Source organism: Lontra canadensis, unplaced genomic scaffold (assembly GCF_010015895.1).
Source record: "Lontra canadensis isolate GAN:19392208 unplaced genomic scaffold, GSC_riverotter_1.0 scaffold120, whole genome shotgun sequence".
In the NCBI taxonomy this organism is placed as follows: Eukaryota; Metazoa; Chordata; class Mammalia; order Carnivora; family Mustelidae; genus Lontra; species Lontra canadensis.
In genome coordinates, this window is record NW_022631114.1 from 2,679,638 (window position 1) to 2,696,059 (window position 16,422).

At 49.0% G+C, this 16,422-nt stretch overlaps 1 protein-coding gene across 1 annotated transcript in view; it reads right to left on the reverse strand.

The window, feature by feature from the left end:
- The window catches only part of DISC1 (DISC1 scaffold protein), a 300,758-nt gene that overhangs the window by 77,031 nt on the left and 207,305 nt on the right, over positions 1-16,422 (reverse strand). Inside the window, exon 10 of the mRNA XM_032841136.1 lies at positions 468-528. Within this exon, the coding sequence (XP_032697027.1) occupies positions 468-528 (61 nt within the window). The remainder of the gene's footprint in view (positions 1-467; positions 529-16,422) is intronic.

The window sequence follows — 16,422 nt, forward strand, 5'->3', positions numbered from 1 at the left end:
CTGGTTTTGATTTGGGATTCAAAACAGAACCTAAGATGTGCAATTTTTTTATATTGTTCCAAAACACATATAAGCTGGGTCAAAATCCGTAAGACCCACTTCAGAGTTTGAAAAAGAAAAAAGGAAAAAACAGACCAAAGCACGAATTTGGAATTTAAAATGGCAAAGAAGATTCGTCTTATGGAACGTGAAAACTAACTTGTGATCTCGCCCAGACACTTCTCAACATCGTCACCTATTACCTTCTATAAAGAGGAGAAAAGAATCGGGTTGGGGAGAGGGAGGGTGTTTATATGGCACCTGCATGAGTCCTGTCACGGAATTCAAAGGACTCCTTTTTGTGTGTTTTTCTTTGTTCACTTATTACAGAAACTGGCTAGCCTTTCTCATTGCGTTTGCTAAATTCTGTTCCAGTCAAGAACCCGGGCACACAGCGGCGTCGGTCACGAAGACATTCTGATCCTTACCTACGCAGCTTATCCTCGAGCATCTCCATGTACTTCAGAGCACTCTCCTTCACACTCATTTCTGCAAAAACAAAAATCCAAAGTTGATGCAAAGACAGAACAAAACCCAGGAGTGCTCCACTACAAGCCAAACACCTAAGGATCGCAGTCGGACCAGTAGTAATGATCACCTCCCTGGTATGGAAAGCAGGCGAGTTCACGGGGCGGGGCAGGGTGGGGGCTGCCTGGAGGAAGGTGCTGGAAATGCTGTGAGGCCCCCCAGCGCCTCCATCTGGGCACTGTGCTTCCCAAGGAAGCTCGCTGGATGTTGGGCGTGGACGCCGCTGCTCTCTGTGCCTTTCATCTTTCCCATCTGGTAGCCAAGAGCTTGGTGGCAGAGGATGAAAAAAAAAGATCCAAGTGGGAAGCAGCTCTCATCCTAGGGATGAACCAGAAGCTCACCAGTACAGGAGCAGGAAACTGCAGACCCTTCCACTGAGACCCACATGGAAACGGGATCCCGACAGGACTTGAGTTCAGTTGACTTCAGTGACTCAGTTTCCAAAGCTGGGAGGTCCGTAGCCCCTAGCGATTAACTCAGAGCCTCATAATCACCGGAGGTGGAGGAATTGATGATTTGTGGTGGACCCCGTGGATCAAAGAGGCCCTTTACTCATAAAAAGACATTTGGTCTTTTGTACATGAAGAAAATGTTAATTTTTTTCCCTCTTAATAGGTTAAAAAAAAAATCAAAATGTTGGGTGCCTGGGTGGCTCAGTCGGTTAAGCATCTGCCTTAGGCTCAGATCGTGATCCCAGGATCGGCGAGGAGCCTGCTTCTCCCTCTGCCTCTCTCTCTCTCTCTCTGTCTCACATGAATAAATAAATAAAATCTTTTAAAAAAAATCAAAATGCTGATTTGACATTGTCACTTTTTTTTAAACAGAGGGAATAAGAGAGGGAACTCATGCTGTTTTACTCTATAAATATTTTTATGTTAAAGAGTGAGAGAGAGATTTGGTGCATTCTGAACAAGTCCTGATAGCCTCTGTTTCCTCCTCTGGAGAAAGAAAATGCCATCCTCTCAAGGTGATCACTGACTGAGAGGGGACGATGAAGTGCCCAGGAGAGCAGGTGGCATCAGAGCAGTCCCTATCAGACAGTGGCTGTAATTAGCGATGTTGCTGCCATTTCTACCCTGACCACTATTATCACCACCGTGGAGTTTATTAGTGTTTTTATTCTGACCTCTATTCCCAGAGGCAATTCATGCATTGACATTGGGGTGTGTGGGGAGCAAAATCCATGCTGTTTGAGTCACTGCCCTGAGCCTCTGCCGAGGGGGCCCTCAGGACCCTGTTTTGTCACCATGTGCTTGTTAGGGTAAGGGACACGGCAGTATAGTTGGAACTGGAAAAAGGACCTTGAAATTCCTCATAAAGAAACCAAATATGGATGCAGAAATTAAAACAGAAGTTCTGGTTCATCAGTTCGTAACAGATAAAAACAGAAATGTACCCAGTGAAAGCAACTCTTTAAGTGGGTCCCTTAATCTAGTTGACTTGGGTCAGCCTCCTTTACAAGTGAAGTTGCGCTACTTTTTTTTCTCCAAATGTGTATTTTCAGCACCTACAGTGCGTTGTGTACTGCGCTAGCCTGGGGAGCGTGGGGACATGGCTCTATGCCGCTGAGACCTGTTCCCTGGTTTATCTGGAGCAAGGACTACACATTCAGAATGTCCCAACCAGAAGTGCCCTGTTTCACACCCAGAATATACTTTTGTATGCCGCACACCATGATAAGCCCTTGGGATAAACCTGTAAACAGAAGCAATAAAGATGCCTGCCTTTGTAAAGCTTCATTCTGGTAGGGACAGGTAGTAACGAATTTTATGTCCCATAGAGTACCAGGAGGTTGTAAGTGCTACAAAGCAAGAGAAGGGGATCAGAATGGGGCTGCAGAGGGGTCGGGCATCATTGGGAAGGTAACATCTGAGTAAAAGCATGAAGAGGGAGGGGGGCGGGAGAGCACAGAGCAGCCTTCCTGGGAAGAGCAGGGCAGGTAGAAGGACCAAGCAGTCTAAAGGTCCTAGGGCAGCAGCACACCTGACTACTCCAGCAACATCTGGAGGAGACGTTCTCTGGGGAAAGAGATGAGGCAGAGAAACAGCCCAGCCCCCATCATGCAGGCCATGTGGCAAACTGTATTTCCAAAACTCGGCCACAGTAATATTCTGGGTCCCACACGCTATTCCAGAACTTGGCCATTCCCCGTCAAGCAGAGAATTCTATTTCCTTCCTCTTGAATGTAAACAGGCTATGATATTACAACCAGTAGAGAATGATGGGAAGGATGCTTTTTAATTTCTGAGGCTGGGGTCCAGCTTCTGCCTGGCTGTTTCTACTGGGAACCCAGCCTCCGTGTTAGAGGAAGCCCCAGCCACAGGGAGAAACCATGGAGAGATGTTCTGGCCAAAGTCCCAGGTGCAGCTCTCAGCCAACAGACAGATATGGGGGTGAGCAAGCCTTCAGATGGTGTGAACCACAGAGTCCAAGGGGCCCAGACGTCAGGAAACAGAGACAAGCCATCTTGGCTTCTCTGGACCTAAATGCCTGATTCACAGAATGGGCACACATGACAAACAGCTGTAAGTCACTGGGTTTGGGGATGATTTGTTACATAGATGTAGTTCCTGGAAAGCCACGCCAGGGTTTTGAGTGCTCCGAGAGAAACGAGAAAACACTGGAGAAAAAAGGCGACAAACTGGGTCACGGTTGCTCTGTTGGACTGGACTCTAGGAAGATATGAGAGACGTAAAGAGAAGCAGGAAGGTTAGAGCCATCCTCCAGGACGAGGTAGTGGGGACTGAGACCACGGTGTCACAGGAGTGGGGGACAGGAGGCAGATTTTAGATCTATTTTTATTATTTATTTTTTAAAGATTTTATTTATTTATTTAACAGAGAGAGAGATGACAAGTAGGCAGAGAGGCAGGCAGAGAGGGGGAAGCAGGCTCACCGCTGAGCAGAGAGCCTGATGCAGGGCTTGATCCCAGGACCCTGAGATCATGACCTGAGCCGAAGGCAGAGGCTTAACCCACTGAGCCACCCAGGAGCCCCTAGATCTACTTTAAAGATAGGGACTGCAGGGGTTCCTGATGGATTGAATTCAGGCGTGTGAGAAAGAGACCCAGAAAGAATGACTACAAGGGCTTTGCCCTGAGCCACCAGAAAACAGAGTTGCCATCAACGGGGATGGGAAGAATGCACGTGAAACCAGTCTGGGGAGACGAGCAAGCGTTCAGTCTTAGACTGGAATTTGCTAAGATGAGTAGAACTTCAATATTCTCACCAAAAAAAAAAAAAAAAAAAAAAGGCAAACGTGTGTGGTGATGGATGTGTGATGGATGGGGACGTAGCTCTTTCACAACGCACTCATGTATCAAATTGTCACGTTGTAGACTTTAAATACCTTACAATTTCATTCATCGATTATACCTCCAAAAACTGGAAAAAAATAAAAGCAGTTGAGAAGCTTCCAAAGTGTTCAAGTTTGAAATCTGACAACCTGGAGTTTATGAGCCGCCCCAGGGGGATGTCCAGGACAAAGCTGGGCACGTGAATCAAGAAGAGGTCTGAGTGCAGAGGGGCAGTTGGAAGACACTGGCGTGTGGAACGAGGAGACACGATGTGTCTTTCAGGGAGCTGGGGTAACAGAAGCAACCCATGGCGATCATACGTCCCTATAATTCTATCACGATGGCATCTTTCATCCAAAGGACAAAAATGCACTGCACCTCCCTTGAGGACGAAAACCATATCCGTATGTTTAAAAGTAATCCAGATAGATTCCATATTAATGATTTTGCTCAGAAATCACTACACACTTGTCTCATCTAAGCATCCGAGGCTCTGGGTAGTGACACGCTTGGCGCCGCACAGGGGCATCCAGGCAGCTTCCTGTGCTTTTCCGCTCACCTAGAGGCTGCCATCTGACACGGACACTGCACTTGAAATCCCGCCTTCCCTAGATCCTGACCCGTCCCCCAGCCAGGCAGCCTAAACTGCCTTTCACGCCTATGAACTAGGTTGACTCACAACCTTCTAGAGAGGCCGGGGCTGTAGACAGGGAATTTACGTTTTCATCTTCCTAAATAATATGCCCAAGCGGGGACGCCTGAGTGGTTCGGCTGGTGGAGCATCTGACTCTTGATTTCAGCTCAGGTCATGATCTCGGGGTTAGGAGATCGAGCCCCACATCAGGCTCCGCACTGGGCATGGAGACTGCTTAAGATTCTCCCTTTCCCTCTGCCCCCACTCACCTCCCTCTCTCTAGAGAAGGAGATGCACCGGGAAGAGCTCATCTTTTCGTCCTTCCTCATCGTCCCTCTGCTCGTTCCTTTCCTAACCTGATGTTAGAGAGGACACCAAGAGAACGGTATTGGCACTGAGGCAAGCTTCCAAGAACTGCAAACGTTGCTGAAGAAAGCTGATTACTCCAGGTCGGCCGGCCTCCTGACTGGGAAAATGCAGAAACGCCTCCTCTCCTCTCCATTTGCTAAGGGAATCTGACATCCAGAGTCGGGCAATATTATCAGAATGGAATTCATATAATTAACTTCGTGAATCTAATTAAGCAAAAACTGATTGATAATTAAATGCAGTAAATCTGTGAAAACATTGAGGAGAGTGCGAGGTGCAAACACAAATCAAAGTTACAGGAATTTAACCCGGGCCCTACTTCGCGCCAGGCACTATTTAAATCTAAGACACATGGCTTCGAGGGTTACAGAGAGAGCTGTGGGGCCACCCTCTAACTTTGATGTCTCCTTGGAGCGCCCGGCAACATTTGCCATAAATCTTCATGATAACTGATAATCCACAAAAGGCCCAATGTGCCTGATGAAAAAACACGACCAATTTACCCATCAATACCCTTTTCAGCATAAACAAGGGAGGTATAAGAACATTGAGTGGGAAACAGGGCTGACTAGGTTTTAGTGCATTATATCCTTTGTTTGTGTCATAAAAGGACAAATAAAAAGGAATACTTGTCATGATAATCATACAGGAAATGAGCCACACCCACGCAGAGTTGCAGTTAGATTGGATGAAGCAGTGGCTACAAAGAGATTCAGCCCCAGCATCTTCTATCGATAAGGACAACATCATGGGGTCATTACGGTACCACCTCAGATTCCACAATGGACGCCAAAGGGACCCCATCAGTCTAGCATTAATCACATATTTTGTCTAACACAGGCCGTTTTCTTGGAATGTTCCAGTAACATAATAATTCTAGTAACATAGGGCTTGGCCTCACTTTACAAAAACAAGTTATCGGCTTTCAAAGATCTTTGTTCAAGGATCAATTTCGACCCAATTAACTCCCATTAGTAAAATCCTCCCAAAGGAAGATGTGAAAGACACAGGAGAAATTGCAGAATTCTGAGAAATTTTCGAACATCCAAAGTATTATTTTTCTACTGCAGGGAATGAAAGAATTTCTGTTTATTTGAGTCATTAAACCATGCATGGGGATGAAGTAGTTAATACTGAGCTAAAAAAGACCCAGGGAAGTCAACAACACAGGAAAATGAACTTGTGATTTGCTTGTCTTGATATGTGTGATGGACAGGTATTGTCTAAGACCTTGAAAGATAGTGGAATCCACGAGACAATGCACTACACAAGTCAACTTTTTTACCAGAGGACAAGAGGGAAATACCAGCCATGAGTCTCTGCTGATACCATAGTGAACCTGTCACATCGGAAATTCACTATGAGAAAACCTGATACCAAGTTAATGATATCAAGGACATTTCCTTGATCCCTTCCTGTGTGTCAGGAACTGTTCTAATCACCTTGTTCTAAATGCTAAACAATGGTAATGCCCATGAAGCCGCTCTTTTGTTATCTTCATTTTGCCTGGATGACACAGAGGGGCAGCAAAGACCAAAGTCACAAAGCCAGTGAGAGATCATCCCAGAGCCCATTGTTATGGAATCCATGACTTCCATTTCAATAGCCCAGGGGTTCAGGAAGTGCACATTGAATAAATGCATGTGAAATTTTAGCCACCAATAACATGAATCTGGAGTTCACAGAGAGAGTAAATTAAGGAGAGACCAAAGACTTCTGTAAAAAGTCAGAGTTGCAAAGAGCATGGACAATTGCAAAGAACAGCGCCATTAACAAATGGAAACTCCATTGTACGTAAATTGTAGGGAAAAGTGCTGCTAAAATAAATTACCATTGTGTAATACACATACATGTGTGTGTTTGTGTGTGTGTGTGTGTAAAGGGTATAGGGCCAAGGTGATTTCATAGCAGGTTGCACGAGAAGATGATTAATAATTCTCTGAGGCTCATATTCATGTTGGTTCCCTCCTAATGATAAGACACTAGCTTCATGTAGTTTTACAGATTTTTACCCGCATGTATACGTTGGTTTATTTACATCATTTCCTGTTACCACTATGCGTGGTAGTCATTTGAATAGAATCCCAAGTGGGGATCCTGAGTTAAGCTGGAGACAATCTGTGCGGGGCTTTAGACTGGCCATTGTCCATTCCCTAGGGCTGGAACCAAAGAAACACACCATCACTAAACTAGCAATGGTTTTGCATGCTGTTGGGGGGCCAACATTCAGTGTGGCGTTGCTAATTTCTCTCTCTCTTTCCCTCTGACGTCGATAAGACATATGCAGAGAGAAGACAAATGGCCAGATACAGATCTGACAGAATTAATAAACGGTACCAGAGAGCAGAATTCTCTTCAGGGGTGCCTGCTTCTCATTCGTACATCCATCTCGCGTCTCTTAAATGCCTACCACGTGCCTGATTGCGTGTTGAGCACCGGGGCTGCAGACAGGAGTCAGACGCGGCCCTTAGCCTGGAAAACACCGGGTTTGGGGACAGAAAACGGTCACATAAACGTGTGATGAATAAAAGCAACGAGCGGAGTTCCGTGATCGGAACTTAAAGCAGGAGTCTCTTCTGGGATGGTCGCAGAAGAGCCTCTGCCCAGCTCGAGGGGCTTGAAAATGGACTTCCTGAGGAAGTGAATGGAGTAGCCGTCTTAAAGGATTTTCCACGCTGGCTAAAGCCCGAGGAGGCACGGGTAATCCAAAACAGCAGTTGCACATAAAGTAAGATTCATGTTTCTGAAAATCGGGCATTTAATGTCATATTATTTTACCCTCTCAGTAATTTCTGAATCATTTTTCCCCCCTCAGCTTACATTAAGATTAGTCGATGTGGGCCGGGATCCCACAGCAAAGGAAGGCAGGGTGCCTGCAGGACATGGGCCGGTCCCAAAGCCCCGGCTCTGAGCTGTCACAGCCACACCTGGAACTGGACATCCAGGTGTCCTCTTCGGGGGATCCGAGTAAGAATGCTGTGTTGTAATGACCTCACAGCAGCAGAGGCACCCAAAGGTCAGAGGGCTGAAAGGCTTTTTCAGAACTGGAGCACTGTCATGACTCCGTCGTCCGCAAAGAAAGTAAAACTAATTATTCTGAACTAGGTTTATGCTTCGCTTGCGCTGTTTTGCCCCGAGTGCTGGTGTGCGGCCACGGCTGTCCCACGTGGTGCCGCGTGGCTGCCCCAGGAAGCCCTGCCCCACTGCTCTTAAACCCAGAGCACATCTCAGGGCCTTGTCCGTCTTGATCCTCGTGTCTGTAGAAGCCACACCTGAGTGGATGGGTAGAGATGGTGGGCAGGTGGGAAGGAAGGAGAAAGGAGGAGGAAAACGCCACTAGGTTTAAAAATGTTTCCTATACAGTGAGAGATTCCAGTCCATAAATGATAAAGCCCGAGTTCCAATTTCACCTGCTGTGCTTGTCATGAGTTAATTGGGTATCATCTGATACAGTAATTCTCACCTTCCCGGTTCAGACCTGCTCCAACATGCACTCTCCCGGTGCCCTTGACGCACACGGCCTAATCAGCACAATCCAATGACTAGAAGAAAAACCGAGCACGCGTGGTATGGAAAGCAGGTTGGGAAAAAAGATAGGTTGGGACGCTATCAGTCCGGAGCAGCCTCACACCACAGTCCCGACACGTGTCCTCGCCAGCCAAATGTTTCCACCAATGGAAAGGCAAGTGCCTTCCCCAGCTCTCCCTGCAGACAGCAGCCGGCTCAGGTCTACCTTCTTACCTGCCAGTGCGTGTAACTGAAACACTTGAGGGGCGCCTTGGTGGCTCAGTCAGTTGAGTATCAGACTCTCTCGGTTTTGCCTCAGGTCACGGTCTCAGCTCAGGTCATGGGCTCAGCGTTGTGAGAGCAAGCCCAGCATCAGCTCCCTGCTCAGAGAGAAGTCTACTGTCTCCCACTCTCTCCACCTCTCCCCCTGCTTATGTGCTCTTTCTCTCTAAAATAAATAAATCTTAAAAAATAATAATAATAACTGAAAGAGAGGTGACCTGGAGATCCATTTACAACATTTTAAAAACTGCTTAAAATATCTACTTAACTTACATTGCCTCGTACTGTCCATTTGAGAACACGCACTTTTATTCTTTACCTCTTTATTCCCCTCCAACATGTACAGCACATGCAGACACACATGGGTGTGCACGGGATTTACTTCTCTTCTTATTGACAGAACAAGGAACTGAACGTGGGGCTTGTTTTTTAAAGTGGAATACTATTTTGTTACACAATATGTGTTTAAAAAGAAAAAAAAGCCCACATCCACATTTGATCTTCGTAAGTGAAGGAAAATGAGCTCACGGGGTATCAGCATGATGCCCGCATGTGGGCGCCTTATCGCATTTACAGTAACTCCCTAAATCCTTTTTGAGGGTACGGAGACTAAGGTTGAGGGGAGCCCCAGTTCAGTTTTATGACAAAGTCGACGTGTTCTCAAATACATAATCCCGCTGCGCAATTGTCAGGAAACGTAACCGATGAATTTCACTGAAGGCGCAGTACATTTCACAGAAGGAAGGGAGTCCCTTTTCCCTTAACTGTTAATGGTTTGAAACTGACATCTCTCTGTCGGACACAGAGCACCCAAGGTCTGACCTGAGTTCTTGCCCTTGGAAGAGACATCCTGGAATGCTGGCGGGACAGCTCTGAATGTCCCCCGGGGCAAGGAAGGGGAACCGTCCAAAGGTCGTCGGAACCCCAGCTCTCCATGTTGGATGTCCCCTCAGAGCCGTCTGGGGAAGCAACTAAGCAGGCAGCCCGGTTCCGGCCTGCTCCCCGCACTAGCAGACCTCGGCAGGGTGGTGCTGGGGATACAGAGGGGAAGATTTTAACATCACCAGCTATTCTGCTTCTCAGTCCTATGGGAGAGCGACCCCTGTCCACCACCTCCAGCAGAGGGACTCTCTGCCCAACACCCTTCCACTGGAGGTGCTAATCACCCTCCTCCCAGCCCTTGGCTAGCACAGCCTAGCACCGTCTTCTTGGCTGAGACTTTCCCGGATGGAGGAGACAGTCGTAGGCGCCAGTTGGCTCCTCGCTCCAGAGTTTTCAAACACGCACGAACTAAGAGGGACCTTCCCTCTAAGTGCCAGCGCTGAAAAATGGCTGGGAGTGGCCTGTAGCCACAGTTCGGTCCCCGTGTGAGGACGAAGCTGAGACAAGTTCACAGAGAAGAGGCAGCTTCCGAGCCCCTGGGCCCAGCATCCCGCTGCCCTCCCACCCCCACTCCCACCTCTGCGGTGGTGATTTGAGCCAACACAGCTCCTCTTCTGACTCCTGACACTCGTGCCTCTGCTCTGATGTTTCCTCTGCCTGGAATATCCTCCCGAAATGTTCTCTGCCCTCCTACCCACTAAGATGCTGTCTGGGCTACAAGACCCTGCTTTCTTGCCATACGTCCCCTCTTCCCATGGTGCTCTCACCTCTTCTGGGCATCTGCAGACCCTTCAGACCTTCCTATAGCCATCAAGTTCATAGCCATCAAGTTCATAGCCATCAAGTTCACGTGGGACATGGCTGATCCTCTCTGCTCAAGTTCTATCTTCTTTGAACCCTTAGCGCCTAGCGCAATCCTGGGCTCGGGGAAGGTGCCCGGTATGTCCTGTGACACCAGCTCTAGGCCAGGAACTGTGCCAGCCACCAGGGAAGCTTCAAGGAAGACCACATGGTTTCTGTTCCCAAGGGATTGACACCCCGATAAGGAGATGGAAATCAGAACGGAAGATCAGGGTGCCAAGTGCCTGCGGTCATCAAAGAATGACTAGCTGGAGGGTGCAGGAGAGACATAAATGCAACCCAGGCTGAGGGGAGAGGCATGGCCGTGGGGGCTCCCTGGAGAAGAGGACCTGTGAACTGAGAAGGAAATGAATCCACGGACACGCTTCAACTTCTATTACAAACAAAACAAAGCACAGGGAAGACTAGAGGGGGAGGTACAATGAGGAATGAAATAAAGACAGAAGGTTGCAAAACTCCTGCCTTTAGACACCAAGTCCTCAACCAGGCATCTTGCAACAAAGAGGCATCAACCTCCTGCTCAGCCATGCTCCTCAAGCTACTTGGTGGGCGCTTGAACACCACCAATCCCCGATGAAGCTGGGTTACGTGGGGACTACACAGACCATCCCGACCTCTTATAGGCTATGACAATGTCCAAAAGTGAACTGGCCTTTTTCTTTATCCCCCAAATAAAATTCATTTAACAGCCACCTCCAAACAAAGGGCATGCCTTTACCAAGCAGGAGACATGACCTCCTTCCGAGACAGGATACATGACCTCCCTCCGAGGTAGTAGACATGATCTCCCTCCAAGGCAGGAGACATGACCTTCCTCCAAGGCAGGAGAACAGCACACTCAGCTCAGAAGACCCAGCTCACAACATCCCCAGCCTCCCCCACACCGTGCACTGAAAGGAGCAAGTAGAGGCCAGCATAGCAATAAGACGTCCCCAAGAAGACAAAATACCTGTGAATGGAAAGCTCTATGATCCTACCTATAGTTCTCTCATTGGTGTATTTTCTCAAGCCTTGTACAGAAGTGGGGGGAAAGGCCAGATGAGTCACACTGAGGCACCTAATCAGATGGGAACAATTTTCCATTTGGGGACAATTTCACAAATGCATGAGTTCAGCTGGCTATGAGGTTCCTTCCTCCTACTGACAACCCCCCAACAAACGCACGCACATACACATGCATGCAGTGCCTACATCCAGGCACTCGCTGTCACCCCCATGTGGCCCCATGACCAGACCACTCAGGACCAGGCACCTGCTGCTTGTGGACCAAGTCCTCAAGAGGCCAAATGTAAACCAGTGTGCCTCCCTTTACTTCCACACATGGCCCATGCAGGCACGGGTCACCGAGCCAGGATGTTGAAAAAACTAACAGAGGAAAAATTATGAATAGTTTGCATACCGGCTTCATCAGGACAAACATGCTCCAGGCGGGACAAACTACACAATATATAATCTGAATGATTCAAGCCTCAGTGCTAAGTGGTGGACAGAGGTTGGACATGCCAGCTGGGACGTCCATAGGCTTGTATGTGGGGCACTTACAATGAGGGATGACGGAGATGGCAAAGAAGGGAGGTCGCCCTTGAGGGGGGCTAGGGGCCATAGCCAACCGCTCTGCAGAAGATCCTGGCACAGACTCCGAGGGATCCAAGAATTCTCAATCCGAACCTAGTCTCCAACCATTAAGAACTTAAATTTGCCAAGTGTATGAATCATGTTTTTACTTTCTTTTTTATTTTTTGTGTTTGTGGCGACTTGTGTATTTAATTGATTGATTAATTAATTTTTTAATGGAAGTACAGTTGACATGCACTGTTATATAAGTTTCAGGTATACAACACAGTGGTTCAACAATTCTGTACGTTATGACCCTTGCTGATCCTAGGACTGACTGCCCCTCCCAGGGCTAGCCAGTTCCTAGAGATAGTCAACACCTCACCTGAGAGTAAGACTTTCCTATGAAAACCAACCGACCCAGAGCCCACCTCCTTCACCCAGCTTTCCCTCTGAGCCGTGATCCCCCCGCCCTTCTCACCCACGGCCAGGTACCAGACAACTAGAGGTGGCCTATGCCCCAGAACCCTGAAATTATTCAAACCAGCCAGTTCTCAGCGTGCACACCTGCCACACCTCTTCCTGCTCCCTTGCCCACATTTTCTGCTTGATCCCTCTACCTCCTGACAGCCCGGCACTTTCCTGCATGGCCCTCATGGTGTGGCACATCCCCCCAACCCCGGGACCTGTGAGCTACCAACTCTTTCCAAGGGCAGTCGTCTCCTGCTCTGCTGGCCTTACCATTCCTGAATAATAATAAGACCTATACTTGAACACCTCAACTTTGGGCAACAGAACCTGCTACATTCAGCCATCGACCTGCTAGATTTATGACTCTTAATATTCAGACACATGGTATCTATGCCGCATGCTGTACCTCTGCCCCAGCCCCACGGGTATTAGAGACGTGCCTGCTCTCACCAACAAGTGCCGCTAATTCTATAACAGACAAGGGAAAAGAAAGAGACAAGCCTTATCAGCAATGAACACGGCATTATGAAAGAGCTGAATTCCAGCCTTATCAAAGCAGCCACGAGGGAACAGAATCCTTGCTCTTCCACAGCCCAGGCAGCCGTGTGCAGGAAGAGGCTCCCGGGGCAGCCCGTGCCAGGAGAGGCATCAGGAATGTGAGGCGGGGTGCTCATCACGGGGGTAGTAGGGCCAAGAGTGCCCACTCTGGCTGCCCTTCTGGGGGTCCGCCGTGATGCCCTGAACAGAGGTTTGGCACACCTGGCCATTGTATTTTTCTACTTCCACTTCGCAGAGGAGACTGGCTGCAGAACTCAGTGGAAACCCTTAGTACCGTCTTCGCCGGCCCCTCAGCTGGGCCCTCGCTCAGGGATGGGGCCTGTGATTCCCAACCTCTCTACAGCCACCTTCTCCCAGAGAAAGGCCAGAAAACCTTGCTTAACATCCTGCGTTGGCTTCCCTTCACCCTTGGAACCAAACTGAAACCTCTCCGCCAGTCCGGCAGGTGCGACAGGGTCGGTCCCCCATCTCCCCATCCACACCTCACCCCTGGCACCCTGGCCTGGCCTCGTCCCCTCCACACCAGGCTCTTTGCCCACCCTCTACCTGGTGCCCCTGCCCTGGTGCCCCTGCCCTGCTCCCCGGCCGGACGAGGTGGCTTTCTGGTCCTTCAGCTCCAGCTTCCATGCTAACCCTTAAAGGGTGCCTCCTGCCCTGATTATTTTCTCTCTGATCCTTGATTGTTGCCTTCACAGGCCTTACAACATCTGGTGCTTATTTTATTTATGGGTTCATTTCCCTGGTGGTGGTGGTGATGGTGGTGGTGCTGGTGGTGGTTTTTTCTGTTTTTATTTTTCTGTCCCGCCCACAAGTTTCAGGAGAATGCCCCCGCCCCGCCCCACCCCACGGGGGTCCTCTATGAGTCTGTTAGATTATCTGTTAGCTCTGTTACAATGTGTGTCTGATTTCACGTACCAGGCGCTGCTGCTGAGTCTCACTGCGGCTTCATAAAGCACAGAATGACACACGGGGAAACACCCCGGCCATGGGCATGGGCAGTGGGCATTCTGGCATCTCTGGGGAAGGGGAAGGCCAGCCATGGCCATGCGGTAGGAGCATGCGGTAGGAGGCATAAGGGGTCGCTGGTGCCTTATAGGTTCAAGTTCAGTGGGAACGCTCAGCGCCAGCCCCCTGCAAGGCATCTCCAACTCCCACCCTAGGGGTGCAGAGCAGCTTGATATCGGAAAACGTGAGAGCAGTTTGTGTGCCAACTCCGGATGTGAGAATGGGGGTTTGGGACTATTGGTGAAGGGCGCACTAAGCCCACCTGTTCTCATGGGTGCCTAGGAGAGTGCAGGGTATGTAAGTCAGGAGGTCTGCACCCACTGCTGATGCCAGCATCTTGATCAGCTCCCACCCGCTGTCTGCGGTGGGCATGGCGGAGACAGGGGAATGTGTTGGCTGGAAAGCAGAAGAAAGAATGCCGAAACTCCCCACTGTGACTCACAGCGCAAGCTGGCCCTCGCTGCAGTTGGGAACGTAGTGCGGCAAATGCTGCAGCGGAATCTCATTTTCTGTCTTTGACTTTGGAAATTGTATTTGGGGTAATGCTAATGTGAAAACTGAGTGTATTAAAACAAAGTACAATAATAACATGGGGCATTTCTAACAGCTTACAACAAACACCCTTCTTCCTTCCTCCCTTCCTCCCTCCCTGTCCCCCTCCCTCCCACCTTCCCTCCCTTCTTCCCCCTCAAACACACCCTAAAGAGCACAAGATCCATGAGAATTTAAAAATAGCCTAACATGGATTTCAAGTAGAGTAAACTAAATGAGTCCAATTTTCTATGCCTTTCATTTTAAATTATGCGCTAAATGTCTAGAAGCATGAGATGTAAGCGAGGAGGATGGGACATTTAAAATCTAATTTTCAAAAATTGGGTCCTAAGGCAGAACAGTGAAAATGCATTTACACATATAATTGTGCCTGCAAATCAATACTGGCAGAACAAGTGCCCCTTTGGCTGGTGGGATCGCCTGGCTTGGGTTCATTATGCCCCAGGAAGTCAAGTCACCGTTTTGCCAGGTACGCACCGAGGCCCTGCTAGGTACCAGCTGGTGCGTGCCAGGTGCTGAAGGAGATCACGTGCTCCATCCCAGGGGCCTCAAGACCTTTGTGAACTAGCAAGGGAGTGACAAGGGTAAAGAGGTCTTTACCACACAGCAGGGGAGGGAAGGAGAGAGGTCATGATGGTATAAGCTAGTGAGCATGGGCACTTCCCATGGTGGAGATGGGTGGAGGTCAGGGAGGTGTCCTGCGACAGAGCCGCTCAGCTGAAATCCAAGCACAGTACAAGGACCAGAGCAGGCAGCACGGCAGAGCGACCAAGGGCGAGGACCCATGGGGCCAGCCAGCTTGGAAGTCAAGGGAGAAAGGGCACATTGGGGAAACTGTTGGGGTGGCTGAAGATTAATGCATGAGGAAGAAGGGAGAGGGTAAGGGATGTGGGTAGAAAGGAGGGTAGAGAGAGGAAGCAGAGGCATGTCAGGAAGGGCCTCCTGTGTCCCTGTGGGAATATGGGCTTCATCCTACGAAGGGGAGCCATTCAGGGCTCTACAGAAGAGCTTGATGGGGCGGGTTCCTTGTCTGTGAACACAATGTGACTACACTGCAGAGTGGGTTGTAGGGGAGAGGACTACACGTAGGAGGGTCTCCTGAACGCTACTGCGGTCATGCAAGGGGACTGGACTCAGGATGTGTTCATGGGCTGGACCCAAAGGACAGTAGGGAAATAAGATTAGCAGGAATTAGCTTCAGGTTGAATTCATTCATTCATTCTCTCAGCAACTACATACGGGCAACTTCCATGGGCTGGGCGCTTGCTAGTCTAGAAGCCAGAAATACCACAGTGGAAACAAGAGTGTTTAAAAATGGGTATTTGTACAACTGCTCAGAGAGGTCCTTGATGTTTGGGAACCACTGGGTTACTGCTTTCGATAGAATGACTACAATAAAACAGACACGGAGCCTACATTCCAAGTGGAGAGAGAGAGAAGCAAAGAAGTGAGTATAATACACCAGATGTTGGTAAGTATACAAAACAATGTGGGGGGCGCCTGGGCATCGCAGTTGGCTAGATGTCTGACTCTTGGTTTCAGCTCAGGTTGTGATCTTGGGGTCATGAGATCGAGCCCCATGTTGGGCTCCACACTCAACATGGAGTCGGCTTGGGATTCTCTCCCTCCGGATCCCTCTGCCCCTCCCCCCCACTTTTTTCTCTCTGTCGCTCAAATAAATAATCTTTTTAAAAAATTTTATTTATTTGACAGAGAAAGAGTATAAGTAGGGGGAGCAGCAGGTAGAAGGAGAGGAAGAAGGCGGCTCCCTGCTAAGCAGGAAGCCCAATGCGGGGCTCGATCCCAGGACTCTGGGATCATGACCTGAGATGAAGGCAGAGGCTTAACCACTGAGCCACCCAGGCATCCATAAATAAATCTTAAA